The sequence below is a fragment of the Macaca fascicularis genome, chromosome 7 (assembly GCF_037993035.2).
Source record: "Macaca fascicularis isolate 582-1 chromosome 7, T2T-MFA8v1.1".
Lineage (NCBI taxonomy): Eukaryota > Metazoa > Chordata > Mammalia > Primates > Cercopithecidae > Macaca > Macaca fascicularis.
In genome coordinates, this window is record NC_088381.1 from 21,776,060 (window position 1) to 21,804,026 (window position 27,967).

The 27,967-nt window shown below is 42.5% G+C and overlaps 1 protein-coding gene and 1 long non-coding RNA gene across 2 annotated transcripts; one reads left to right on the forward strand and one right to left on the reverse strand.

Moving 5' to 3' along the window:
• Positions 1-182: 182 nt before the first annotated feature.
• Positions 183-4,626, reverse strand: LOC135971793 (uncharacterized). Its single transcript, XR_010588053.1, has 4 exons — positions 4,579-4,626; positions 3,950-3,987; positions 2,476-2,543; positions 183-688 (listed from the first exon to the last, which is right to left on the reverse strand). It is a non-coding gene; the product is annotated as an uncharacterized lncRNA (long non-coding RNA).
• On the forward strand, positions 850-27,899 carry SLC28A2 (solute carrier family 28 member 2). The gene is given in 18 exon segments (XM_065547883.2): positions 850-894; positions 1,817-1,913; positions 2,050-2,138; positions 13,186-13,277; positions 14,220-14,403; positions 15,031-15,172; positions 15,805-15,918; positions 16,239-16,327; positions 16,761-16,830; positions 17,247-17,327; positions 18,618-18,743; positions 18,826-18,956; positions 19,369-19,537; positions 19,746-19,943; positions 20,561-20,642; positions 22,655-22,753; positions 23,033-23,144; positions 26,272-27,899. Coding segments are annotated over 17 exon segments (1,977 nt in total). The 5' UTR covers positions 850-894; positions 1,817-1,832; the 3' UTR covers positions 26,390-27,899.
• Positions 27,900-27,967: the final 68 nt, after the last annotated feature.

Here is a 27,967-nt window from a genome sequence, read left to right on the forward strand (position 1 = left end):
GGCCTGCAAAGCCTTTCTTGACATATCTGTCTTTCCTTACTGGTCTGTTCGTTTTTTGATGGCAGAGACCCTGTCTCACTCATTTTTGTGTCCTCAGCATGGAAAACGGTGGCTGGCTAATAGTGGTTACTCAATAAATATTTGTTGAATGGATTAATAAAAGAATTCCTAGCAGTCATTTGGCATCGAATCACGTACAGTCGTGCTTTCTATTGTTTTCTAGGGCATGTCTTTCCAATACAAAATGATGGTAAATTTTCTGGGTACAGAGACGGCTCTTACTTTATTTTACAGGCTACCCAGTGCCTAGTCCCGTGGTGGATAATGCTCCCAGGGATGCACCTGTTATAAGTTCTTGCAGAATTCTTTTGTTTTGTGTTGTTTTCAGACAGCGTCTCACTCTGTCGCCCAGGCTGGAGTGCAGTGGCGCAATCACAGCTCACTGCAAACTCCATCTCCAGAGGCTCAAGGGATCCTTCCACCTCCACCTCCCGAGTAACTGGGATCACAGGCGTGTGCCACCATGCCCAGTTAATTTTTGTATTTGTTGTAGAGATGGGGTTTTGCCATGTTGCCCTGGCTGGTCTCAAACTCCTGGGCTCAAGCGATCCGCCAGTCTCGGCCTCCTGAAGTGCTGGGATTAGGGGCGGGCGCCACCTCTGCAGAAGTCTTAGGCCTGCAAAACAGTCTGAAAAAGATATAATATTTAACTTGAGAGGTGCAGTCCTCCTCTACAGTGCGGGCAGGCTCAGCGAAGGAGGGCCTAAGAAATAAAACTAACCAATGGCAGCAAAGCCCCCATGCCCCACCCAAGCTGCCCCTCGTTCCTGGCAGCCGAGCTTTTCTTTCAGTCGTTCACTGCGGAGCCAGAGGGAATCAATTCCACAAGCTGGGGTAAGCAAAGGTGTTGGGGGAGGGCAGGTGCCTAGTTTCCAGATTTTTAAAGAGATCATATTTAAACTAAATGCAGGTAGTTCTGTGCCTCGTCAGGAAGGCCCTAATTTACACACTATAAGTTGGTTATGTGTGTTTAATGAAATCATACTTCACGTGCTTGAAGAGATCACGTTTTTAAAAGCAAATCCATGGGGAAGGGAACTTTCTGCAAAGTAAAGAAATATCTCAGAATGAACTTATATTCTAATTGTGAATGTCCATATACTAAATTTGCTTATTCTGAGGCCCAAATGTTTGCTTATTTTGTTTAAAAACTTTACTTGGGATCATTAACATTCATACTAATTATTTTAAATGTAAGTTTCATTAATTTCACTGATAAGGAGTTCTCTCTGGGGCATAAAACATAATTCTTATGCTGCATCATAGTCAGGAATTTGAAGGCTTGTTAATCTTTGTCTGTTCAGCAGTACTTTAGGGTCTGAGTCTTCCCAACTGTCTTCCTCCCCGTTTCCTTCTTACTCAGCAAGCTTAGCGGGGCCTCCCCCGGGCTAAAAGGAGTAGTTACCCTATGACTCTTCCTTTGAGGGTCCAAGTAGGAACCTTTAGAGCCCAGATCCTGGGGCCCTGGGCTGTCCACTGATTCATTTCAATTCCACTGCCTTTCATTTCTCTTCTCCTATCTTACTGCCCCTTCTTTAGCTATTCACAAGAGGAAATAGGATTTTATTTTTCATTATGTATTACATAAAAATGACACATCCAATCTTCTCAATTCTGAGTTCTTAAAGAAATCAATTAAGCCTTCAAAGACTTTTAGTTTTGCATTTTCCATGGGTAACGGGTCCTAAAAATTCTCCCCATCCCCAAAGGACAGAATGACCAATCTTTCAGGCTTGACCCCGAATTTGTTTTTCAGTTGAGGAGAACAAGAGATGGAGAAAGCAAGTGGAAGACAGTCCATTGCCCTGTCCACAGTGGAAACCCGCACAGAGAACCCGGGGCTGGAGCTCATGGTAATTCACCAGTTTAGTTTCTCTCTGCAGAGCTGTGGATGGCTGCATGGCCTCCTGTAGGGTGTCTGACTGCTCTCAATCCCCATCATCCCTGGCAGGGCTCCGTGACTGACTCCAACACTCCCTGTGCTTGTAGGAAAAAGAAGTAGAGCCTGAGGGAAGCAACAGGACTGACACACAAGGACACAGCCTGGGGGATGGACTGGGCCCTTCCACTCACCAGAGGTACTGGTGTTTTGGAATCTTGTTCAGTTAGGAAAGGGCCTAGGGAGGGTTACCCCTTCGAGCAGCTTGTGGTCTTATCACAACCGCTCCACCTTAGCATGTGTACATATATATACGTACCTTATGTAATTAATTGTTACTTAATCCTGTGCCAAAAACAATAGTTCAGCAGTATCAGTGTTGATTGGACTGAAGACAAAAATAACAACAATGGTAATAATAATGGCTAACAGATTTTGAGTGTATACTTACTATTTTGCAGATTGCTTTATATTATACATTTATTTTCATAACAACATGTAGATATTCATTTTAATCCCTTTAGAAATTAATTTACTGTATCATTAAAAAAAGGTAACTCTTCTGGAATACTCAGATTTGGGAATGGTGGAGGGGAAGGGAAACCTGGGGAGAAAACACAGAAGGACCTATTATAAGGATAATAAAGAAAGTAAAAAAGGACAATGTCTTAGAAGTCCAAAGAGGAGTCTCAAGAATGAAGAAGGTATGTGAACAGGGGTGTTCACAGTGCTATGTGAACAGCGGCGTAGGAAGGAGGAATGAGAAAAATCTTTGAATTTGTTCATGGATCTGGTCCCAGAAGTAATGTCAAAGAAAATTGTCTGAGTAAAATAGATAATATGGAAGGAAGCAATGTTCCATGGTCTGGAAAAGAGTGGGTCTTTATAAAAGAGTGCAGAAGTCGTACACTAAAAGCTGAGAAGAGGATATTGGATAGCTTCTAAAGGGAATACGGCCATGAGCCGCGTAATGATGTTTCAGTCAATGATGGACTGCATTGTACAACGGTGTACAATGGTGTGTATCAATGGTGTATATCATTACACAATGGTGGTCCCATAAAATTATAATACTGTATTTTTACTGTACCTTTTCTATGTTTAGATATGTTTAGATACACACATACTTACCATTGTGCTACAATTGCCTACAGTATTAAGTACAGAAACATGCTGAACAGATTTTCAGCCTAAGAGTAATAGGATCCACCATATAGCCTGGATGTGTCATAAGCTATACCATCTAGGTTTGCATAAGTACACTCTAAGATGTTCGCATAATTATGAAATTGCCTAATGGTGCATTTATCAGAATGTATCCCTGTTGTTAAGTAACACAGGACTATACATGGAGATGATTCAGAACAGCTTCCAAACAAAAGGTTATTTTGTTGTTTTTTTCTCTTTATTTTTGAAAGCTACCTCAGTGATTTCTTACAATTTTTGTTTTCTTCACAATTTGCTTCTTTCTAAAAATTTTTGTATTATGTTTTATATATACTGAATTAACAGTAAACTCTTTGTAAGTTTTTCATGCTTACAGGATATTTCATATTTTGCTTAGCAGTGTGGTCGTTAATCACGTGAGTCACACTGCTTGGGTCTGTATTTGAACAGTGGTATGCTGGTAAATGTTTAAGAATTGACTCTCCACCGGGCTAGTAGCTCATGCCTGTAATCCCAGCACTTTGGGAGGCTGAGGTGAGAGGATCACTTGAGCCCAGGAATTCAAGACCAGCCTGAGCAACATAGTGAGACCCACCTCTACAAAAATTTTTAAAAATTAGCAGGGCGTGGTGGTGTGTGCCTGTAGTCCCAGCTACTCCAGGAGGCTGAGATGGGAGGATCACTTGAGCCCAGGAGGTTAAGGCTGCAGTGAGCCATGATTGTGCCACTGTACTCCAGCCTAGGGGAAAGAGTGAGACCCTGTCTCGAAAAAAAAGAAAAAGAAAAAGAACCGCCTCTCCGAGTGTAGTTTTGCAATGAATGTTGGTTAATATTTTTGCTCACCTTAATGAGGAGTAAGACCAGGGGTTGGCAAACTTTTCCTGTAAAAGACAAGGTAGTAAATATTATGGGTTTCGTGGTTGATGTGGTCTCTGTTGCAATTACTAAACTCTACCATTTTCGTAGGAAAGCAGCCACAGGTGATACTAAACAAATGAGCATGGCTGTGTTTTGATAAAACTTAATTTTTAAAAAGAAGGTGAGATAAACTTGGCCCACAGACAACAGCTTGCTAATCTTTAGTCTAGATGAAATAATAAATTAAGACTTCATTTACAGTATTTGCCTGTAAGGTAAAAACTCTCAACATGGCTGATTTCAAGTAACCAAAGGGATATCATTGAACAAGGAGTTGGGAAGAGATGTATCAGAGCACATCATTATACAAAATTTCCACCATACACATACAGCAGTCATGAATAACTTCCTGAGCTCACATAACAGAAAAATGTAGTAAAATAATTAGAAAATTATGAGTTTTTAGTATTTATTACCTTTGTCTTTAATGTAATTTAATTACACGTTTATATAGTTTTAATTTTTAGTAATGGCTTGCACAATTCCTGAAAATGTGGCAATCACCTCTCTCAAGCCAGTGCAGGCCAGCTTCCCCTACAGACTCTACCATTTACCAGATTTTGGGCAAGTTATTTACCCTTTCTAAGCCTCAGTGTTCACCTTGTAAAACAAGAATAATATTAGCACTTAGCTGAAAAGATCTTTGTTTTTTTTGTTTTTTGTTTTTTTGCCAGACTGTTATTGGCACCTTAAACTGCTCTGATATATAACGTGTCCCGTTCCCTTCAATTCTCATCGACTTTATATTTTCTCATATAAACAATGTTAACTAAAATTACATAGATATAAAATCATGCCTTAAGGTTCCTAACTTGCATTTATTTTTATTTTTTGAGAAATGAGGTCTTACTTTGTTACCCAGGCTGGTCTTGAATTCCTGGGCCCAAACAATCTGCCGGTCTCAGCCTCCCAAAGTGCTGAGACTACAGGTATGAGCCATGTGCCTGACCTTCACTTGCATTTCTTTAAATTTCTGTAAAGCTACACATTTTCCTCCATTTGCCTTACTTTCCATATTTCTGTGTGTGATTTTCTTTTCTTTTTCTTTTTTTTTTTTTGGAGATAGTCTCACTCTGCCACATAGGCTGGAGTGCAGTGGTGTGATCACTGCAACCTCCACCTCCTGGGTTCAAGCGATTCTCCTGTCTCAGCCTCCCACATAGCTGGGATTACAGGTACATTCTGCCATACCCAGCTAACTTTTTTTTGTATTTTTAGTAGAGACGGTGTCTCACCATGTTGGCCAGGCTGGTCTTGAACTCCTGACCTCAGGGGATCTGCCCACCTTGGCCTCCCAAAGTGCTGGGATAACAGGTGTGAACCATGAACCACCATGGCTGGCCTACTTTTCTTTATCAACTAAAGTAAGTTCTGGATTTTGAACCTCATTTCCTTTCTCCCGACCAACTCAAATAGAACCCACATAGATTTCTTGTTTCCAGTTCTCCCCATCTCCTGCCAACCTGTCCTATATAGCTTCTACCAAAACTGCCTAAAGTATGCCTGAACTCCCTTATTCACAAATCTCTGTGGCCCCCCAGTTGCTCCTGAACAAAGCCAAACTCCATAGCCTGGTATTCAATTCTCCCCACAACCACTGCCCCCCAACCAGGATCTATATCCAAATTGACTTTCCAACATTAACTCTTGCAATTCCCTTTCTAATGCCACCCTATGTTCTAGTGAAAGTCAACTATCAACCGTTCCTTATATGTAATCCTCAATTTCCTGCCTCCATGTCATGCATGTCATTTCATCGTTGCTTCCTAGCATACTGTCTTCCTTTTACGTCTTTGAGCCCAAATACAACACATCTTTTAAGGCTCAACTCAAGAGCAATCATGTCCATGAAACTTTCCCTGATGCTGCCTCTCCTCACCTCGGTCTCACTGGCCCCAGTCCTAAGAGGTCCCTTCTTCTTCCAAACTTTTAACATTCTATCTGAACCTCTCTTATAACACTTTAAGCTTTTGACATTTTGTTATAGACTTACATGTACATTATATCCCCTATACTGGCCTGTAAACACATTGAGGGCAAGATAAATGTCTATTTCATCCTTTTGTCTCCTGTAACACCGAGAACAATGCTTCACCCATAGTTTATACTTAAAATTCCATAACATCCAAAATTCAATAAATACATGTTAGTAAGTTATGTATATAATCTAGATAATAGACTTTATTTGTAATTTTTTTCATGTATACATTTTTCAATTCTGTTTTGTTTCTGTATTGATTTTTAAGTATTTATTTCTTTTTCTTTTTATTCTTTTGTTTGATTGACTCTGATGATCTGGGATTCTTTGTAGGGAGTAATCTGACATGTAGCTCTAAGCTGATGCTTTTCCATACTGATACCCACTTTTCCAGCAATAGTTATTAAATTGTGAGTTCTTTCTCTATTCTGATGTTACTTTGACTTCATTAAGTTAATGTGATAATTTGTATCTGTTTTTAAATCTTTTGTTCCATTGACACAGTTCCGAGTACTTAACACTCAGAACTGTGTCATTGTTTACAATGTACATTAAAACTTGACGGGTCACGTATTTGCCTTAGTTTACCTTTAAAAAATATTCCTTGGGGCTGGGCACGGTGGCTTATGCCTGTAATCCCAGCATTTCGGGAGACCGAGGCAGGCGGATCACTTGAGGTCAGAAGTTTGAGACCTGCCTGGCCAACATGGTGAAATCCAGTCTCTACTAAAAATATAAAAATATAAAAATTAAGCGGGCATGGTGGTGGGCGCCTGTTGTCCCAGCTACTCGGGAGGCTGAGGCAGGAGAGTTTCCTGAACCTGGGAGGTGGAGGTTGCAGTGAGCCGAGATCATGTCATTGCACTCCAGCCTGGGCAACAGTGAGACTCCATCTCAAAAATATATATGATATACATGTTTTTTGTCAAATTTTATTTTATTATTTTTATTAATTTTTTTTGAGATTGATTGCATGCCATAGTTTAACTGGTACAGTTTTTTTGCCTTTTTAGTGTAATTTTTAATAAGGTATAGCATGCATACAGAAAAATAAACATAAGCCTTAATGAATTTTCACAAAGCGAATACACCTATATGACCATTGCCCAGATGAAGAACCAAAACATTATCAGTACCCAAGAACCATTTATGTTTCCTTTCAGTCAGCCTCCCTAAGGGTAATCATTATCCTGACTTTTAGCATCATAGATTAATTTTGCATGTGTTTGGATTTTATATGGGAAGTCTAATTTATATTTTAAATGAAAATATACCGTATATATACTCTTGTGTTTGGCTTCTTTTGCTTCACGTTGTGTTTTGGAGATTCTTCCACATTATTGCATATATTGTACTTTGTACATTTTTAATTGCTGTATAGTATTTCATTGTAAGAATCTATCACAGTTTATCTGCTCATTTTACTGTGGGTCAGAATTTTAGTAGTTTCTATGTTTTTGCTATTATGGTACAGCTATGAATATTTTTGTGCATGTCTTTAGTAAAGAAAAATACACCTTTCTATTGGGTATATACCTTGGAGTGGAATTGCCATGCTATAGGGTATGTATAGGTTTATGTAGCTTTAACAGATGCTAAACATATTCGTACCAAATTTCACTCCCCTGGCAGTGTTATGAGAGCGTGTCTTTTTTCATTATCTCCATTGTGTGTGTGTAGTATTATCACATTGTAGCTTTGCTTTGTATTTCCCTAATGGCTAAGGAACTTGTGCACCTTTTCAGCTTTTTCTGGCCACTGAATATTCTCTTTTGTGAAGTGCCTGTTCAAGTCTTTAATTGGCAGCATTTTTCTTTCTTAGTGTATAAAAGTAGGAGTACATTTTATAAATGATGAAATACAAACAAGAGTACATTTTAAGTACTTGCCATTAAAAAAATTGGTATGTGGCCGGGCGCGGTGGCTCAAGCCTGTAATCCCAGCTCTTTGGGAGGCCGAGACAGGCGGATCACGAGGTCAGGAGATCGAGACCATCCTGGCTAACCCGGTGAAACCCCGTCTCTACTAAAAAAATACAAAAAACTAGCCGGGCGAGGTGGTGGGCGCCTGTAGTCCCAGCTACTCGGGAGGCTGAAGCAGGAGATGGCCTAAACTTGGGAGGCGGAGCTTGCAGTGAGCTGAGATCCGGCCACTGCACTCCAGCCTGGGCGAGAGAGCGAGACTCTGTCTCAAAAAAAAAAAAAAAAAAAAAAATTGGTATGTAAGGTAATGCATGTGTTCATTCGCTTGATGTAGCCATTCCACAATGTATACATATTTTAAGGCACCATGTTGTATACCATAAACATATACAATTTTTGTCAATTTTATTTTATTTTCTTTTTTTTTTTAGAGATGGGGTCTCACAATATTGCCCATGCTGGTCTCAAACTACTGGGCTCAAGTGATCCTCCCACCTTGGCCTCCCAAAGTGCTAGGATTACAGGTGTGAGCCACTGCACTGAGCCAATTTTTGTCAATTTTAAAAAGAATTAAAAAATTAATACCCTGAATGACATTGCTACCACTGTAAATGATATTCTTTCATACTTTCTAGCTATCTGTCACAAGTATATAGACATATCATTTTTGTGAATTTATCTATCTACCTACCTATTCCTTTATTCAGCCAATTTTTTTTTTTTTTTTTTTTTTGAGACAGAGTCTCACTCTGTCACCCAGGCTGGAGTGCAGTGGCACAATCTCGACTCACTGCAAGCTCCGCCTCCCGGGCTCACGCCATTCTCCTGCCTCGGCCTCCCAAGTAGCTGGGACTACAGGTGCCTGCCACCACACCCAACTTATTTTTTGTATTTTTAGTAGAGACGGGGTTTCACCGTGTTATCCAGGATGGTCTTGATCTCCTGACCTCGTGATCCACCTGCCTTGGCCTCCCAAAGTGCTGGGATTACAGGCATGAGCCACTGTGCCTGGCCAGCAAGCACTTATTGAACATCTATTATGGGGCGGGCACTTGTTAGCAACCTAATGCAATAATAGTATGTGCTAGGTACTAAGTTAGGCACCAAGAATACAAAGATAAAAACAGAAATGCACCTTTCCCTGATATGCTCACAACCTAAAAAAGACAGGTAAACAGAAAAATGACAATATCATGTTATATGGTAAGTGCTAGGACAAAGATGTAAAATGCCACAAGACCACAAGAAAGTGAGCAACTGATTCTGACTGGAAGGAATCAAGGAAGGCTTTACTTAGGAGTTGACATTTAGTTGGATCTTGGAGGATGAATAGGAGTTTGTCAGATGGAGAAAGGTAATAGTGCATACCAGGCGTGGGGTGTGAACGGTTCTTACGTGTCCCCTGCAGGGTAGGATATTCAGACTGGCAGAACACTGGCTTGTATAGTGGGAAAGAGGCAAGCAGTAAGACTGTGAGTCAGGAAGTTTTAGTTGGGGACATGCTATAAAGTCCTAACAGGTCTGGTTTTGTACTCAAGAGACAAAGGGATATTTTTTCTTTTTTTTAATTTTTATTTTGCTCTGTCACCCAGGCTGGAGTGCAGTGGTGTGATCTCAGCTCACTGTAGCCTCTGCCTCCCAGGTTCCAGCGATTCTCCTGCCTCAGCCTCCTGGGTAGCTGGGGTTACAGGCGCATGCCACCAAGCCCGGCTAATTTTTGTATTTTTAGTAGAGACGGGGTTTTGCCATGTTGACCAAGCTGGTCTTGAGCACCTGACCTCAGGTAATCTGCCCGCCTCAGCCTCCCAAAGTGCTGGAACTATAGGCATGAGCCACTGCGCCCAGCGGCCAAAGGGATTTTTAAGCAGGAGAGGAAAAGGAACCATATTGTTTCTTAGAAATCAATTCTGACAGCAATGTGATGAGGGGATTGCAGTAGGGACAGTGGTGGCAAAAGCTAGTTAAAAGGCTCTTGCCATTGTTCAAGCAAGAGATGAAGAGGGCCTAGGCTAAGGCAGGGTGAATAGGGATAGATCAGAGAAGTCAAATCCCAGAGACTTTTGGAGAAGAACGGGCAAGAGTGAATGATTGATTATAGGCTAGCCATTCTCAGGAAAAACACTCAGACGCCTGTCTGTATCCTCTCTTACTCCCGTTCTTGGTTCCTCAGGACATCTTTAATCTGATCCTTCAATGCAGACTGATTTTTATCTGCTTTCTTTTCATTATTATTTTATTTTTATTTTTTGAGACAGAGTCTTGCTCTGTCACCCAGGCCGGAGTGCAGTGGTGCAATCTCGACTAACGGTAACCTTCGCCTCCCAGGTTCAAGCAATTCTCTTGCCTCAATCTTCCGAGAAGCTGGGACCACAGGCATGCACCACCACACTCAGCTAATTTTTGGATTTTAGTAGAGACAACGTTTTACAGTGTTGGCCAGACTGGTCTCAAACTCCTGACCTCAAGTGATCTTCCCGCCTTGGCCTCCCAAAGTGCTGGGATTACAGGTGTGAGCCACCACGCCTGACCTTCATTATTCTTTTTTTGTTGTTCTTTTGAGACAGTCTCGCTCTGTCGGGCAGGCTAGAGTGCAGTGGTGCGATCTTGGCTCACTGCAACCTCTGTCTCCCGGGCTCAAGCAATTCTGCCTCAGCTTCCCGAGTAGCTGGGATTGCAAGTTCATGCCACCACACCCAGTTCATTTTTCTGTATTTTTAGTAGAGACAACCTCCACCGCCTGGGTTCAAACGATTATCCTGCCTCACCCTCCTTAGTAGCTGGGATTACAGGTGCCCGCCACTACGCCTGGCTAATTCTTGTATTTTTAGTAGAGACAAGGTTTTGCCATGTTGGCCAGGCTGGTCTCGAACTAATGACCTCAAGTGATCCCCCCACTCCTGCCTTGACCTCCCAAAGTGCTGGGATTACAGGCATGAGCCACCACACCCAATCAATTTTTTATTTTTATTTTTTAAACCCGAGGCTCAGTTCCAACCTGATATTCTAGGAATAGGTTGTTAATGGGTTTTGCAGAAATGAGTGTTCTTAATTGATTTCCTGCAGTACTCCTGAATTTTAGTTCCCAGGAAATAGTGAGTTGTGGTCAGGAGGTGATGGAAGAAATCTTTTCTAGGCATGTGATTTATATCTACTCTTGGACTAGTCCATGCCTGCCTCTTGTTTTGCAGGAGGCTTGCTCAACTGGCATTCGACTGCATATAATTTTAAACCAGCTTTATCTAGTACATCAGTTTAGGTCCCAACAGATGGCATACTTAAGATAATTGTAGGAGAATTTATTTACAAAGAGACCATTACAAAGATATGTATGAGGTGTGGTGACACCATAAGAAAGGATAGTGCAAGAACCAAAAGTCTTGAAGCAGTGAGCAGTGTCTATTCCTAGGCCTGAAGGAATAAGATGTAAGAGCACCTGGCAGGAAAGTCAGATAAAAAGGCCTCCTCAACACACTGACCTCAGTCTTTTCATACGCTCTGATCTTCTGTGGAGGTCCCAGTAGCAGAACGAAACTTGATAAGCCAGAGGACATGGGAGTACACTGATGTAGTTTACATGAGTTCAATTCCCAGGGCACAGAGTGGGGTGGAGAGTGGCACTGGAGGAGCACACCAAAGATATCTGGCACACATGGGAAGGCCAGGATTGAAATTAAATTCATTCCTTGATATACTTTGCAAATGATGTTCCAAAGATAATGATGCTCCTCAGGTATGTTGCCCCTTTTACTCACTACTTTCTCTATTAAGCATGGAAAAATGAGGGAGGATCACTTGAGCCCAGCAATTTGAGACCAGCCCGGGGAACACAGCAAGACCTCATCTTTACAAAAATTTAAAAAAAGAAAATTAGCTGGGTGTAGTGGTGCACACCTGTAGTCCCAGCTACTCGGGAGGCTGAGGCAGGAGGATCACCTGAGCCTGGGAGTTCAAGGTTGCAGTGAGCCATGATCACACCATGCCACTTCTCTCCAGCCTGGGCAACAGAGTGAGACCTTGTCTCTTAAAGAGAAGAAAAGCAAAGCAAAGCAGAGTTCTGGAGATCCTAAAGAATCATCTTGAGTTGATCCAGTCAGATGGTGATAAGCATTGTTTTCTCCTTTCTCAGCTTACCTGTATCTCATAGTACACACTCTGCTCAGCTAACACAGGGTTGGGCTCCTTGCAGGAGGGACAGGAGGTGATGAGGGCAGGAATGAAAAGGAAGACTAGAAACGGGGAGTGTGTTAGATGGGAGGGGCAGCCATAGAACTCTATGGGCCAAAGGCCCAGGGCATTAGGAGTTAATGGCTGGTCCTAACCCTGGCTAAGCTGCCCTGCCTCAGCATGACTGCCAGACTGGGACCTTCTTACTAGGATCACATTCTTTGGAGCTTCCAAGATTTTGGAAATTAGAACTTTTGGCTCAGATGGCTGCAGCATGCTCAGCATACTTAGGAGTGGCAAAGACAGGCAAGCCTGGCATCTAGGGAAGACGTGGCATAGAATGATGGTTAAGAGCTTAGATGCTGAAGCCAGAGTGTATATTCTGTGTCTGTTCCTTACAGCCTCTGTGACTTTGGGAAAGTTATTTAACTTCTCTGTTTTTCAGTTTCCACATCTGTAAAATGGGAATGCTAATAGTAACAGCTCCGGGGTCTTAGGAGGAGTCAATGAGTTAGTATTTGCTAAGTTCTCAGAAAGAGCTCAGCATAGAGAAAGCACCATATACATGTTTGTTAAATCAAACTTGAATATCCCTACTTGCTGGGCCTCTTCTCTCGGGCCTGCCCAACCAGAGCGATTCTTGAGGTTGGTGGCATTTTCCTTCCTGTCTGTCAATGCACATCTGGCTGAATGTTCAAGGCCATAAGTTTGTTTGGTTTTTAGGGAGGGATGGCCAAATTGCCTCTAAGAAGAATAGGCCCTCTTATGAATATGGAAGCTTAGCAATGCCCTGTCCTTTCAGAATGGGAAAGTCATAGACCCCTGACATAAGCAGTGCCCACTTCTATGGTAGGAGACTACCAAGGATATTGCTAGTTCAGGCTGAGTAGGGTATTCTGACCTGCTGCCCACCAGCAAGGTTTGATTTGCCCTTTTTGGCATTGCAGAACACTACCTAATTTCCTCCTGGCTGAAGAATATTCTTCATTGACTAAGAGCTAATTCCGTCTTGTGTTAGGTAATCTGAATTCTGAGAGCTGAATTAGTAGAAATGGGATGGAGTAATTCTTGTATCTTAACTTTTGGGTTCTTATTAGGAGGAGACAGTGGCCTTTCAGCAAAGCAAGAAGTTTCTGCAAAACACACGCCAGCTTGTTCAAGAAGATCCTGTTGGGCCTGTTGTGTTTGGGTGAGACACTGAGAATTCATGAGAGTGAGAAACACAGTTATTTTAGAAATTTGCCTTGTGTCAAGGTGATTACCAGGTGGAAGGCATTTTTATTAAAAACTGATCTAAAAAGCTATTTGATGTATTGATCTTAACTACTTGTAGGTGAACCATAATGTATTGAATTGCACTTATAGGAACAAGTAAAATCTGAGAATAAACTGTTTTTCAAAAGTGTACTATTTGATAGATTTAAAATATTTCAGAGAATGTGGGCTTATCCTTTTTTTAGTGCCTTGATTTGGTGGAGTGCATGATTCTTACAGCCTTTATGACAGAAGCTTATATTATACCTTACTTATTTGCTGGCTTACTAGTAAGATCAATGATGTAAAATATTCTTAAAAGACAGCAAAGCTCTGTTTAAAACATGTATGGGGCTTTGATGTCAAAATAAGAGGCAGCTGGGATGGTGAGAGCAAAAATTATATTTTGAGATGAGTAAGAGAGCCATGGGATGAGGTCCACATGGCTGCACTTCCTAGTGGTAGCCTTGTTTACATGGTTTGTTCCAGAGGCAAGGTTAAAGTGACTGGGGTAATAAAGTTTCAAGGGGAGATGACTGACTTTTGAAGAGTCTAATGGTGAACACTGATCAAATCTACTCCAAGGGACAGAGAGAGGATATTAGATAAAATAGAAGGGAATGAGATTTCATTAGGGATCGGTGAAAATATGCAGTCTTCGCACTAAGTCAGACTGTCCTTGGGAATCCTGAAGAAGAGGACAGTTAGACATCTATCCTGGCCTCAAGAAGTGCAGCTCCGTCTGACAGTAGGGCTGGGTGGCAAGGTCTCTGGAGGATTTTTCTTGCTTTAAGTCCCAGGCATTCATGATTGTAGTTCCATTTGCCCATTGGAAGCACTGCCTTGCTGATCATTACTCTGCGTCTTCTCTTTTTAGCCTATGCTGCCTATTTCCTGGCAGCTTGCATCTTGAATTTCCAGAGGGCACTGGCCTTGTTTGTCATCACCTGCTTTGTGATCTTTGTCCCGGTTTACTCATTTCTGAAAAAGCTCCTGGGCAAAAAATTAACAAGATGTCTGAAGACCTTTGAAAACTCCCGCCTGAGGCTTTGGATGAAATGGTAAGATAAGAATCTCAATACCTGGCCTCACAGCTTATCCCAGTCCACCTCCTTTTTTATCTTTTGATAGTTATTGAGCAGTCTATCAGACCCACACACATGCTTTTCAGAACCAAAGTGCAGAGAAAAATAGCAACAGGCCTCTGAGCACAGGATCTCAGTCCAGATTCTTGTAGCCTTGGGTCTCAACCTTGCTAGGGGGCAGGAGGAGTTTAGTCTCAGAAAAGAGTTTTAGTCTGATTGTCATCAGGGCCTGTGTCAGAAATGAGAAAACTCATACTCCTCCTCAGTGAAGTAATCAGAACACAGAGCCTTGCAGCTGCATTAAGCAATCAAATTGATTTGGTGTTCATCAGTGTCTCCCTTAGTTCCCTGATACATTTTATGCTTTTTTCTCTCTAGTCTCCCAGACTTCCTGCACCCACTGGTGCCTTTTACAATTCCTTAGAGTTTAAAGAGAAAACTTACAGTTATGTATATTCTGAACTGGATTCTACAGCAGCCACAGCATGCACATGGCCTTTGATCACCAGCCAGGAGTGAGAGAATAACTTTCAGACTCTCTATATAAGTTATTTGTTTTTCATTCACCGGGTTGATGACATGGTCTTGGCATTCCTTCTTCAGGGTGTTTGCAGGAGTCTACTTGGTTGGCCTTATACTGTGGTTGGCTTTAGACACAGCCCAAAGGCCAGAGCAGCTGATCTCCTTCGCAGGAATCTGCATGTTCATCCTCATCCTCTTTGCCTGCTCCAAACACCACAGTGCAGTGAGTTTTGGGTATTTGGGTTGGGTATAGCAACACATGACCAAGGGCCAAGTGCTAATCATAAAGCACATGCATCAAGCATTAATTATAAGGGCATAGAACTAAGTTTGTAACAACCCCTAGAATTTGCCTCTTTGATAATTTTGTTTCTAAGAGAGGTTTAAAAAATTATCAGAGGCCCTAGACCACTTATTTTCAAACTGTAGATTGTAATCCATTAATGAATCTTGATACCAATTTTGTGAATCTAGGTCAGTGTTAAATAAAGAACAAAATAAAAAAAAATAAGGACGTAAAGGAAAATAGAATACAGTAGAAAATCAGTTTGCATTGCGGATAGTACTGTTAAAATATTGATTTATAAAACTTTTATTTGTATGCATGCATGCATATATGTATATATGTCTAAGTGTCATCTAACCTTTAGAAACATTTTTTAAAAACCTTATGAACATATGTGGCTTTTTATATATTACTGCCTTGTTTCTCCCCACCATTGCCCCTGCTCCCTACACCATCAGACCCTAGACTTACTGTTAACATTCTAGGTTTGTTCCACTGAGAGTACATGTTTAAAACTCTTGTAAGGACAAGCAGAACTCACATTGGAATAATTTTCTTATTGATCCTAGGTGTCCTGGAGGACAGTGTTTTGGGGCCTCGGTCTTCAGTTTGTCTTTGGGATCTTGGTCATGAGAACTGATCTTGGATATAGTGCATTTCAGTGGCTGGGAGAGCAGGGCCAGGTATGAGAAATTAAATGTGAGGGCTTTTCCCTTTTAGAACTCTAGAGAAAGGAGATTTGAGGGGAGCATGAGAAGATTAGGCTGTATCTTGTTAATGATGTGGTGGGAGATCTGGTTGGGAAAGGAGAGAGTGTATTAGGATACAGCTAAGAATATGAATAAAGAGCTCATGGGGCCATAGCCTGCCCCTGGGCTGTCAAAGGGAGGCCAACCTCAGTAGCAACAGTAGGTCCTCAGGACGCATGGGGCTAGTCTCATCTTCCTGTGTGTCCTTTTGGGTTTCATTCTTATTCTCTGTCTTTTTCTTTTTTTCCCTTCAGATTTTCCTGAACTACACTGTGGCCGGCTCCAGTTTTGTCTTTGGGGATACACTTGTCAAGGATGTCTTTGCTTTTCAGGTGATACCTATTTTATGGGCAGGAATGACGGTCTATGGAGGGGTGGAGGAATAAAGCGGAGGATGAAAGTGTGTGTCCAAGACATCAGCCCCCCTGTATACCAGTTTGACCCTAAGAAGAGGGTTTAACCCCATCAGTAAAGGAAATGGCATCCATCTCCTTCCCTTTGGTCATTGCCATCCTAAAATTAGAAGAAATGGGAATTGGGGGAAAAGGGTCAGAAAACAGCTTGTGGTTTAGTACTAGTGGGACAATGGATTTAATACATTTTAAATGTATCCCTAAACTGGTTTGTGTGGGTACTGAATACCTACCCTGTATGAGATGCCCTTGGAATGCTAAGAGCTTAACTTAGAAGCCTAAAACACAGTCAGTTTACGGTCTACACAGAGTATGCAATGTAACATCTCACCACCTGCTCACCATTCTCATCACAGGCCTTACCATCATTTTCTTTGGATGTGTGATGTCCATTCTCTACTACCTGGGCCTCGTGCAATGGGTGGTTCAGAAGGTGAGTCATTCTCCTACACCAGCCAGGAGGCAGGCCTTCATCTTGCCATCTGTCAGCTTTGGAAAAATGCCCATAGCTAGGGTCTAGAGTCTTAGAAAAATGGGGAAGGCAGGCCCTCTCAAGCATGCCTGATAGCAAACCATCAGCCCAGGCCCTAGGTAGGCTGAGGGCAGAGCAGAGAGAAGATGAGCTGGACTGCCTTTGATACTGAGTTTTAATGTACTTGTTCTAAAGGCCATAAGTCCTGAGTTCTGGTCAGGGCTCTGTTTGTAAGTTGGTTTTTTGGCCCTGGGCTTGCTGCTCTACTTCTCTAGGCCTCAGTTTCCTTATCAGTAAAATGAAGGAGGAGGAGTTTTGCGAGACATTCTCCAAGATTCCTGCTAACATTAATGGTTTAGGTTTCTGTATTCTTCTAGGTCGCCTGGTTTTTACAAGTCACTATGGGTACCACCGCCACAGAGACCCTGGCTGTGGCAGGAAACATCTTTGTGGGTATGGTAAGCATCTTGAGGCCTTTTGGTCTTGTTCTCTCTGAGGAACTGAGAATTTGGCACAAAAGAAGAGTATGCTTTCCTTCTGAAAAGTCACATATGTGAAGACTGTGGGGCAGCCAATCTCAGATGAGAGAGAACTCAGCAGCTCAAAGAAGACGCTGCTCATTGCGTTCACCCTTTGCGCCTAATAACATTTCCCTGGTCATACTTAATCTGGAGGGATAGCCTTCACCACTTCTAACGACCACTTCCTATATAGGAATGTAGGGGATATCCTGGTCCAACTCGTATCCCTTTCGGAGGCTATGAAGAGTGTTTGATCCTCATTCTGGTTTCTCCCTGTGACTCCCTGTGGTACTTGGTTTCCACGGTCTCTAAGGAGGAAATCACTTGTCTTGCTCATAGCTAATGCCAAGGCTCTTCCCCATAATACTTGCTTGGTACATTCGTCTGTATGAAGTAGGGCTCCATATGTGCTACTGACCAGCTCAGTGTTGGGGACAATGACTTGTACATTCACAGGGAGTTAGTACTGAGGTCTTTCTCTCCCAAGGCTCTAGGCTGCTTCTGAAATGTTCTCAGAGTACTTCTGGATACTTTACCATAGCACTCCACATTTTGCTGAAATTATTCATAATCAGCCTAGTTTCCTATGTGCGACTATAAGCTTCTAAGAGTAAGGACTTTGCCTTATTTATATTAATGTCCTTAGCATCTAGTACAGTGCTAGGCACATAGTTGGCACTTGTTAAATAATAGATATCATTATCTTAGGTCAGTGCTGGATATGGCTTACATAGATGGCCCTTCATAATTTCATAACATTTTCACAAACATTATTTCTTTTGATTATTTCATAAACAGGGGGTTTGGATCATCTATTTGTATTTCATTTAATGAGTACTGTTTAATCATCTAATATGTTCTCATTAAGTGCACTGCATTCCATAAGTTTAGTAAGTGTGTGGTTTTAGACATTGAGAATATACAAAGAAAATATACCATTTCTCTTCTATAACATTTTAACATGTCAATAGATGAAACAAGCATGTATGGAAACGTGTGAGAACTATGCCAGCCAGGACATGATTGGGTGCCAGAGGAAGTAAAGCAGATGCTGGATGGGCCTGACAGCTGGGCTCCATGCTCACTAAGTGAAGCTGTGGCTCACTGAACAGTGCTCACACTGGACGGAAGTGTGTCTAGAGGGTCCAGCCCCTGGGGCTGGGGTGGGCACTCTGGCGTGGGGAGTTGCTCCTTCTTGGATTCTGACTGTTTTCTCCTTGTTTGTAGACAGAGGCACCACTGCTCATCCGTCCCTACTTTGGGGACATGACACTCTCTGAAATCCATGCGGTGATGACTGGAGGGTTTGCCACCATTTCCGGCACTGTGCTAGGAGTCTTCATATCCTTCGGGGTAGGTATAGTCTGCTTGATCACTCCTGGTGAGCTCGAGTTGGATTTCACAGAAACACTGATGCCTAAGTCTGGCCTCATAGGTTGATGCATCATCCCTGATTTCTGCCTCTGTGATGGCCGCCCCTTGTTCTCTCGCCTTGTCAAAGCTAGCATATCCGGAAGTGGAGGAGTCCAAGTTCAAGAGCAAGGAGGGGGTAAAGCTGCCCCGTGGGTGAGTCCAAGGAGGCATATACTTTGGGAGATAGTGAGCTGTAGTTAAGAGTGGCACTGTGGTGGCAGAGACTTCAGGTCTCCCTGAGGGGGAATAATGTGATTCCATATTCCTTCTTGCCTATCTCTGATGCTTGCTAATCATGCTGGTTTTCTTCATTTAACCCTCTGCCCTGGCAGTAGCTTCTGCATGCCAGTACTCTCTGTCCTTGCCATCAGTGCAATTACATAACAATTATATCTGATATTGCTTCAGAGTAATTTCCACTAATAGGGTCTCTGAGGAACCCCGTCACCTCGTACATTGGCCTTGCACCCTCTTCTCGCACGATAGGGACAGTGGGATTTCTCTTCTCTAAGGGGCTGAGACTACTGTAGACACCCTACTCTTGCCCTCTGCCCAATGTTCACAGGAAGGAGAGGAATGTCCTGGAAGCTGCTAGCAATGGAGCCACAGATGCCATAGGCCTTGCTGCTAATGTAGCAGCCAACCTGGTTGCCTTTTTGGCTGTGTTGGCTTTCATCAATGCTGCCCTCTCCTGGCTGGGAGAACTGGTGGACATACAGGGGCTCACTTTCCAGGTAAAGGATTACATTTGTTGGGCTGTCCCTCTGGGATGTAGTTAGGTAGCCCTTCAACCATGCATGTCCTTCTGACTCACAGTAAGCCAAGAGAGATCATGCATAGAAGGGTGGAGGAGATTGGGCCAAGGCTCTAGAGAAGGTCCTTGGCACCTGACCTTTGCTATTAGTCCTTCCTCTTTCACTGGGATATCTCCCTTTCACTCAGGTCATCTGCTCCTATCTCCTAAGGCCCATGGTTTTCATGATGGGTGTAGAGTGGACAGATTGTCCAATGGTGGCTGAGATGGTGGGAATCAAGTTCTTCATAAATGAGTTTGTGGCTTATTAGCAACTGTCTCAATACAAGAACAAACGTCTCTCTGGAGTGGAGGAGTGGACTGAGGGAGAGAAACAGTGGATTTCTGTAAGTGACAATCCAAAAAGCATAAACACCGTGAGGTCTCAACCATGGTTATCTGAGGGTAGATAGAAAGTGCCACACGGGTTTGTTGCAGACCCAACTACAAAGCGAGCAGAACAGCATACCTAGCAGCCTCATTTGCAGCGCCTGAGCTATTACCAGTCTGCATGCTATTTTCCCCTGCCCGCCCCCACCACTGCCCCAACTCTGACCCAACTTCTCTCTATAATGTAATTGCTGGGTCTTTACAGCTGGGGCAGTCCAGGGCAGACACTATCTTCTGATGGACTAAGGTCCGCTTCTTCATTTAAAAGTTTAAATTGCTCCAAATTAATATCCTTTTTCTTTCCCTTTGCCTCTTTCCTTTTCCTTTGTAATCCTCATTCCCAGGCCTTCTCCTTATTCATAGCCTTCAACAAGAACAGCATTGGGCAATGAGGCCCATGGTGGTTTCCATGTCATTATCCCTATAGTAACTCAGGGAACAGATATTTTCTGAATAATCTTGGGAAACCATGGAAAAGATTGGGGGCTGTCAGTACGCTGGAACTTCTCTTGTGGTTATAAGACCGCACGCATGGTACTGAATTTATTTGCTTATTTATTTTTGTTTTCCCTAGGTGAGAGCTGAAATCATTACAACATTTTCACTCTGTGGATTTGCCAATCTTAGTTCCATAGGAATCACGCTTGGAGGCTTGAATGAGTTCATCCATTTTCCCAGCTCCCCAGTAAGACAGCCAGATCCCAGCTTCTGCAGTGGGCAGTCCTGGTGCTTCAGTACAAGTTGGGATCAGACAGAGAAGCCATTGTGAAATGGACCCATTTCTTAGGCTGCAGTCAACTTGGACCTAAGGCAGTCAGGCCCACCTGGCTATGTATAGAGCCCTTTATAATCTCAACTTCAGTTACTTTTTTTGTTTGGATTGGAGGCCCCAAAAACTAATTTTATTTTACTTTTCTCTATGAGGAAGAAAATATAATGATATTATTTCAATTTTGCCATTAAACTGGAGTAGTGCATATATAAATAAAGATATTTATTTATTTATTTATTTATTTATTTATTTATTTGAGACAGAGTCTCACTCTGTTGCCCAAGTTGGAGTGCAGTGGTGTGATCTCAGCTCATTTCAACCTCCACCTCCTGGGTTCAAGTGATTCTCGTGCCTCAGCCTCCCAAGATGGGATTACAAGTGTGTGCCACAATGCCTACAATTTTTTTTTTTTTTTTTTTGTATTTTTAGAAGAGATGGGGTTTCACCATGTTGGTCAAGCTGTTCTTGAACTCCTGGCCTCAAGTGGTCTGCTGCCTTGGCCTCCCAAAATGTTGGGATAATAGGCGTGAGCCACCGCGCCTGGTCTTGTATTTTATTCAGTAGTGAAGACACTTTTTGAAATTAGGCTGCTCACTAGTCCTCATGGAAACACAAAGAATTAAAACAAATAAAAGCAGCAGGCACATAAGGCAGATAGATAGTAAGGGAGAGTGGTGTAAAGTGTTGGATTTAAATCTGCAAGTACCAAACATTAAAAGAGTGGGTCTTTGAAGCAGACGCAGATATATTTAGACTGTTGGAGATACTGCTGCATGGGGGTGATGGTTGGAGGAATAATATGAAGACAGTGGAATTGTCCTTGAGTGCAGGGGCACAGGGATGACTAGCAGATCTGAAGTTTGGAAGATCCAAGTTAGAAATGGATCTTAGGCTGGATGTGGTGGCTCATGCCTGTAATCCCAACACTTTGGAAGGCCAAGGCAGGAGGATTGCTTGCTGTAGGAATTTGAGAGCAGCCTGGGGCAACATGGTGAGATTCTGTCTCTACGCAGAATTTAAAAGTTAGCCAGGCATATTGGCACATATGCCTGTAGTCCTAGCTACTCGGGAGGCTGAGGTGGGAGGATTGCTTGAACCGAGATCGAGGCTCCAGTAAGCTGTGATCGCACCCCTGCAGCCCGGCATGGGTGACACAGGGAGGTCTGAAGGAAGGAAGGAAGGAAGGAAGGAAGGAAGGAAGGAAGGAAGGAAGGAAGGAAGGAAGGAAGGACGGGAGGGAGGGAAGGAAGGGATTATAATAAGAAATATAGCTCAGTGTGTCCCTTTTTAAAGGCAATTATATTCTGGGGTAGAGTCATTTAATTCATGTATTTGGTAGCCGATTTAATTGAAAGGTGAAATAATTCCCTTTCAGTTTATCTTTTCCGCTTCTGTTAAACACCTGTCTCTATTGTTCTAGTCTTGATGCCTGATTACTGTCTGATTATGAGATTGCCATCTAGTAGTGGGATATGCACTGTGTGGCTAAGTCTTAGGTGAGTGTTGCTTTCCTTAGCCCTCTGTCTCAAAATAGTCCATCTAATTCTGGTCCAGGCTTAACAGTGCATATCTCAAGCGGCGAACGCCAGGCATTTGTACCTGTCTGGAGCAACCCAGAGCCTTGCTTAATCCAGATATGTCTTGGGTATGTTCAGAGAACCATTAAAGTGAGGGTCAGACACTCAATCCTTGATCTGAGGAAAGTCTAAGTTAGTGATCCCTCAGGACTAATGTACACGCACACTTCTTAGGGCAACACTGGCTAGTCTCAGGTGGATGGTAATAAGGATGCTCTTCATCGGCTGTGTTTTGTTCCTCTGCGTTCTTCTAAGTGGGGGGATATACCTGATAGCCTGATGGGGAAAAGCTGAAGCTATTTTATTTTATTGTCTGCAGCATCAATAGCACCTCACCGGAAGAGTGACTTGTCCAAGGTTGTGGTCAGGGCCCTCTTCACAGGGGCCTGTGTATCCCTTATCAGTGCCTGTATGGCAGGTAGGTGCCTCAGCTCTGATGGAGATACCACTGCATGAGGGTGATGATTGGAGGAATAATATGAGGAAGGTGGAATTGTCCTTGAGTACAGGGGCAGCAGAGATCACTTCCCTAGATCATGACAGGATGTCTTTCAGAATATTGATTTACCCATCCATTCCACAGATATATGGCAAAGGCACCTAATCAACAGTGTCCACAATTCGTACCAAAAGAATAAAGAGCCTTGAGAAGCATGTATCAGATCTTCCTCTCAGTATCTCTGTCTCCTTTATCCAGGAATCCTCTATGTCCCCAGGGGAGCTGAAGCTGACTGCGTGTCCTTCCTAAACACGAGTTTCACCAATAGAACCTATGAGACCTACATGTGCTGCAGAGGGCTCTTTCAGAGGTGAGCACCAGGACCCCATTCCCGCGTGAGAACGCACGGCCCTCAGGTCTCCAGGGTAATGCTGTTGAGGTTGAATAGAGTGTATGAGAAGGGCCGTGAGTATTGGTAACGGCCTAGATCAGTGTTCTTTTCTCTTATTGAGTGCATCTTCATTATTAGCTTAGTATGCTCCAGCGACAGGGTCTACCTGTGTCGGTGGGCCACTGAGAAGTAGAGCAGCAAGGGAAGTAGTAAAGAAAAATGGTTTCCCTGATAAGAAATTACTCTACTGGCTGGGCATGGTGGCTCACACCCACAGTCCCACACTTTTTTTTTTTTTTTTTTTTTTTGAGACGGAGTCTCGCTCTGTCACCCAGGCTGGAGTGCAGTGGCCGGATCTCAGCTCACTGCAAGCTCCGCCTCCCGGGTTCATGCCATTCTCCTGCCTCAGCCTCCCGAGTAGCTGGGACTACAGGCGCCTGCCACCTCGCCCGGCTAAGTTTTTGTATTTTTAGTAGAGACGGGGTTTCACTGTGTTAGCCAGGATGGTCTCGATCTCCTGACCTCGTGATCCGCCCGTCTCGGCCTCCCAAAGTGCTGGGATTACAGGCTTGAGCCACCGCGCCCGGCCATCAGTCCCACACTTTGGGAGGCTGAAGCGGGAGGATGACTTGAGCCCAGGAGTTCAAGACAAGCCTGGGCAACATAGCAAGACTTGTCTCTATTTTACATTAATTAAAAAAAGAAATTACTCTACTTATTGTGATTGGAATACAGATAGGTTATAGGTAGATTTAGCAATGGTTATAAGTGGCTAAAATATTATACACTTCTTCAGACAGAAATGAAGAAAACTGAGAGAGGATAAAGTTGAATTTATAAAATCATGATGAGTTCAGGTAGTGTAAAAACGAACTTGTTTACCAAAATCTAGAATATGAAAAGACGAGGGTATGTCATTAATCTAAAAGAACTAGTTTTGGAACACACAAAAGGAAAGATTTCAGGAACTAGAATGTTTGGTGCCTTCAAATCAAAAGGTGTGTGTGTATTGGTGGTGATATGTGCGTGAATGAAGAGAGTGGTGGGAAAAAAGGCTGAGAGATCATAAAAAGCCTTGTATGAAATACTAAAGAATTTAGGTTTTGACCTGCTGAATTCCGAACACTGGCATGATCAACTATGCTCTTTCAACATATCATTTCGGTAGCCATTTGGATGGCAAGGAGACCAACAAACTGCTGTAATAGTCCTAGTGAGAGATGGTAAGAATTGATACTAAGTGATTGTGAGGTTGGAGATACACTAGATCCAGTAGAATCAATAGGATTGATCATTGGCTAGATAGGAGGAAGAGGTGGGGTGAAGAAGAGGAAGGAGTCTTAAATGACTGTCTCTTTTCTGGCATGAGCAAGTGGGTCTAAGGAGTGCCATTCATGCACAGAAGAGGAGGACTAGTTTCAGGAATGGGAGTAAAAGGGAGAGATTATGGCTTAATTCAGTTTTTGTTTTTTATATTTATTTATTTATTGTATTGAGATGGGGTCTCACTATGTTGTTCAGGCTGGTCTTGAACTCCTGGGATCGAGTGATCCTCCCATTTTGGCCTCCCAAAATGCTGGGATTACAGGCCTGAGCCACCATGCCCAGCCTTAATTCAGTTTTTGATGTGTTAACTTGGAGGTAGTTGCAGGACTACCCTGTGAAGGTACTCAAAATCCACCTCAGTATGCTCACTGGAGCATACTAAGCTAATAATGAAGATGCACCCAATAAGAGAAAAGAACACTGATCTAGGCTGTTACCAATACTCACGGCCCTTCTCATACACTCTATTCAACCTCAGCAGCATTACCCTGGAGACCTGAGGGCCGTGTGTTCTCACACGGGAACTTCAAGAGAGAAATCAGAGCTGGAGATAGATTTAAAAGTTATGGGCTAGACACAGTGGCTCACACCTGTAATCCCAGCACTTTGGGAGGCCAAGGCAGGAGGATCGCTTGAGCTCAGGAGTTCAAGACCAGCCTGGGCAACATGGAGAAACCCCATCTCTACTAAAACAAAACAAAACAAAACAAAACTAGCCAGGCATGGTGGTGTGTGCCTGTAGTCCCAGCTACGTGGGGAGGCTGAGGTGGCAGGATCACTTCAGCCCAGGAATTAGAGACTGCAGTGAGCCGTGATCCATACCACTGCAGTCCAGTCTGGGTGACAGGGTGAGACCCTGTCTCAAACAAACAAACAAAGATTTGGAAGTTATTAAGCGGTCTGTTCACTATACAGGTAGATATTCAGGTGCTAGCTGCTTGACAGGTTACTGGGCCAAGTTCATGAATGTTGCCCCTCCTGTGTTTGGAGGTTATCATCAGAGAAGGCAACTAACATATTTTTTTTTAAAAATCCTTTTGATGCACTATTAAAGATGAGGTATGAGCTGGATTCATCATTGCTCTGGCACAGTTTTGATTTTTTTTTTTTTTTTTTTTTTTTTTTGAGACACGGTCTTGCTCTGTTGCCCCGGCTGGAGTGCAGTGGCACAATCTTGGCCCAGGCTCAAGCAACCCGCTTATGTCAGCCTCCTGAGTAGCTGGGACTACAGGCCAGGTGCATGTCACCGTGCCTGGTTAATTTTTACTTTTTGTAGACACGGACGTTCGTCATGTTGCCTGATTCTTACGTTCTTGTGGCATTTTGGTGGATTTTCTAAAGCCACATACTAAAGATCATTGGCATCTAGAATATGAAAGACATAATGTTTTTGTCCAATTAATTTATACTAATTAAGTGTAAGCTGTTTTCAAGAGGAAGGTGGCCTTGGAATACCACCTTACTTTTTAGAATCAATTCAATACTAAATCATTATAAGCCATACATTTTGACTCAGGGATATCTGGAAATTTCCAAATGGACTGTGGTTAGGAGTTGGGCAAAGGAGCAGACACACATAGTTGAGGGTTTCTTGCCAGTATTATCTTGGGAATGAATGAGAAAAGAAATATAATTGGGTTCTGTTTATTTGGTCATGGCTGATGGATCAATTTTCAGGTTTTTGTTTTTGTTTTCAGCTGCTTAGTATAACTTATTGATATGTTTTGTTGCTTTGTTCCTGTCTGACCCCGCTATGTACCTCTCTGGTTTTTCGTTGCAGTACTTCTCTGAATGGCACCAACCCTCCTTCTTTTTCTGGTCTCTGGGAAGACAAGGAGTTCAGTGCTATGGCCCTTACTAACTGCTGTGGATTCTACAACAATACCGTCTGTGCCTAAGGCTGCTTGATCTATTTCCATAACAGTTTTGATCTTATCAGCTTTGTGATTGCAAAGGTGTTTATGTACTCAGGGTTCCCACAACTCACTCACCAAGATCTTTAACAGTAAATAACAGTAAATGTTAAAAGATTCATTTTGGGCCAGGCATGGTGGCTCATGCCTGTAATCCCAGCACTTTGGGAGGCTGAGGTAGGCGGATCACAAGGTCAGGAGATGAAGACCATCCTGGCTAACACGGTGAAACCCCGTCTGTACTAAAAATACAAAAAATTAGCCACAGGGGGGTGGCAGGCACCTGTAGTCCCAGCCACTCGGGATGCTGAGGCAGGAGAATGACGTGAACTCGGGAGGTGGAGCTTGCAGTAAGCCGAGATCATGCCACTGCACTCCAGCCTGGGCGACAGAGCGAGACTCCGTCTCAAAAAAAAAAAAAAAAAAAAGATTCATTTTGGTTCACTGTATCTCAATAATGAAAAATAGCTTTTGTTTTTCCATTATTTGGCTGAACCAAAAAATGACATTCCTCATGGGCGTTGCCTGAACTTTTATTTGAAAAAATAAGTATTACTATATCAAAAAAGTCTTACAAATCATGCTCCTAGCTGCCACCTTAAAAATAATGTGATGCAGTGTGCTATAAATGTGATTTAGTATGTAATGTGCCTGGGACGGGAGAGAAGCTATATTTCTTGGCGTTGCGGATGAGCCGGATTTATATTACTGATCTTACATTTGAAAGGTATATGAATATTTAATGATAAGATTTTTCTGGTTGTCAAACATTTGTAAATCTGCAAACTTCTTAACATTACACAGTAAACAAAAAATACTTCCTGTATACTAAGGAAGACTTCTAGGGAATATCCATTTCTTAAAGGCCATTACTTTGTTGTAGTATTCTGCTTTAGTGCTAGCCACATTTGCTCCAACTTTATGAGGAAGCCTTTAAAACAGTAATTTTCAGTGGGAAGGGGGCCAATTTTGCTTTTCAGAGGACATCCGACAGTGTCTCCAGACATTATTGGTGATTGAAGTGGGAGGATGCTACTGACATCTAGTGAGTAGAGGCCAATATTGCTACTAAAATTCCTGTATAACCAAAGGTCAGCTCTCCCACAACAAAGAATTACCGGGTCCCAAATGTCAATTGTGCTAAGACTCAGAAACTCTGATTCAAAATATTTAGTATATTTAATAGTATTTATTATATTAATATTATGGCCTTAAGGAAGGGTTTCAAAAGGATATAGGAGTTCCTCAAAAAGTTAAACACAGAATTACTATAGAGCCCCACAACTCCACTCCTACATATATATATTCAAAAGAATTGAAACTAAGTTCTCACACAAGTATGTGTACATGCATGCTCACAGTAGCACTATACACAATAGCCAAAAATTGGATACAGTCTAAATGTCCATCAATGGATAAATTGTGTTACATACACACAACGGAATTTTATTCACCCAAAAAAAAAGAAGTACTGATTTATGCTATGTAGAAGAAACCCAAAAACATGCTAAATGAAAGAAGCCAGACACAAAAGGCTTATTATTATATGATTCCATTTAGATG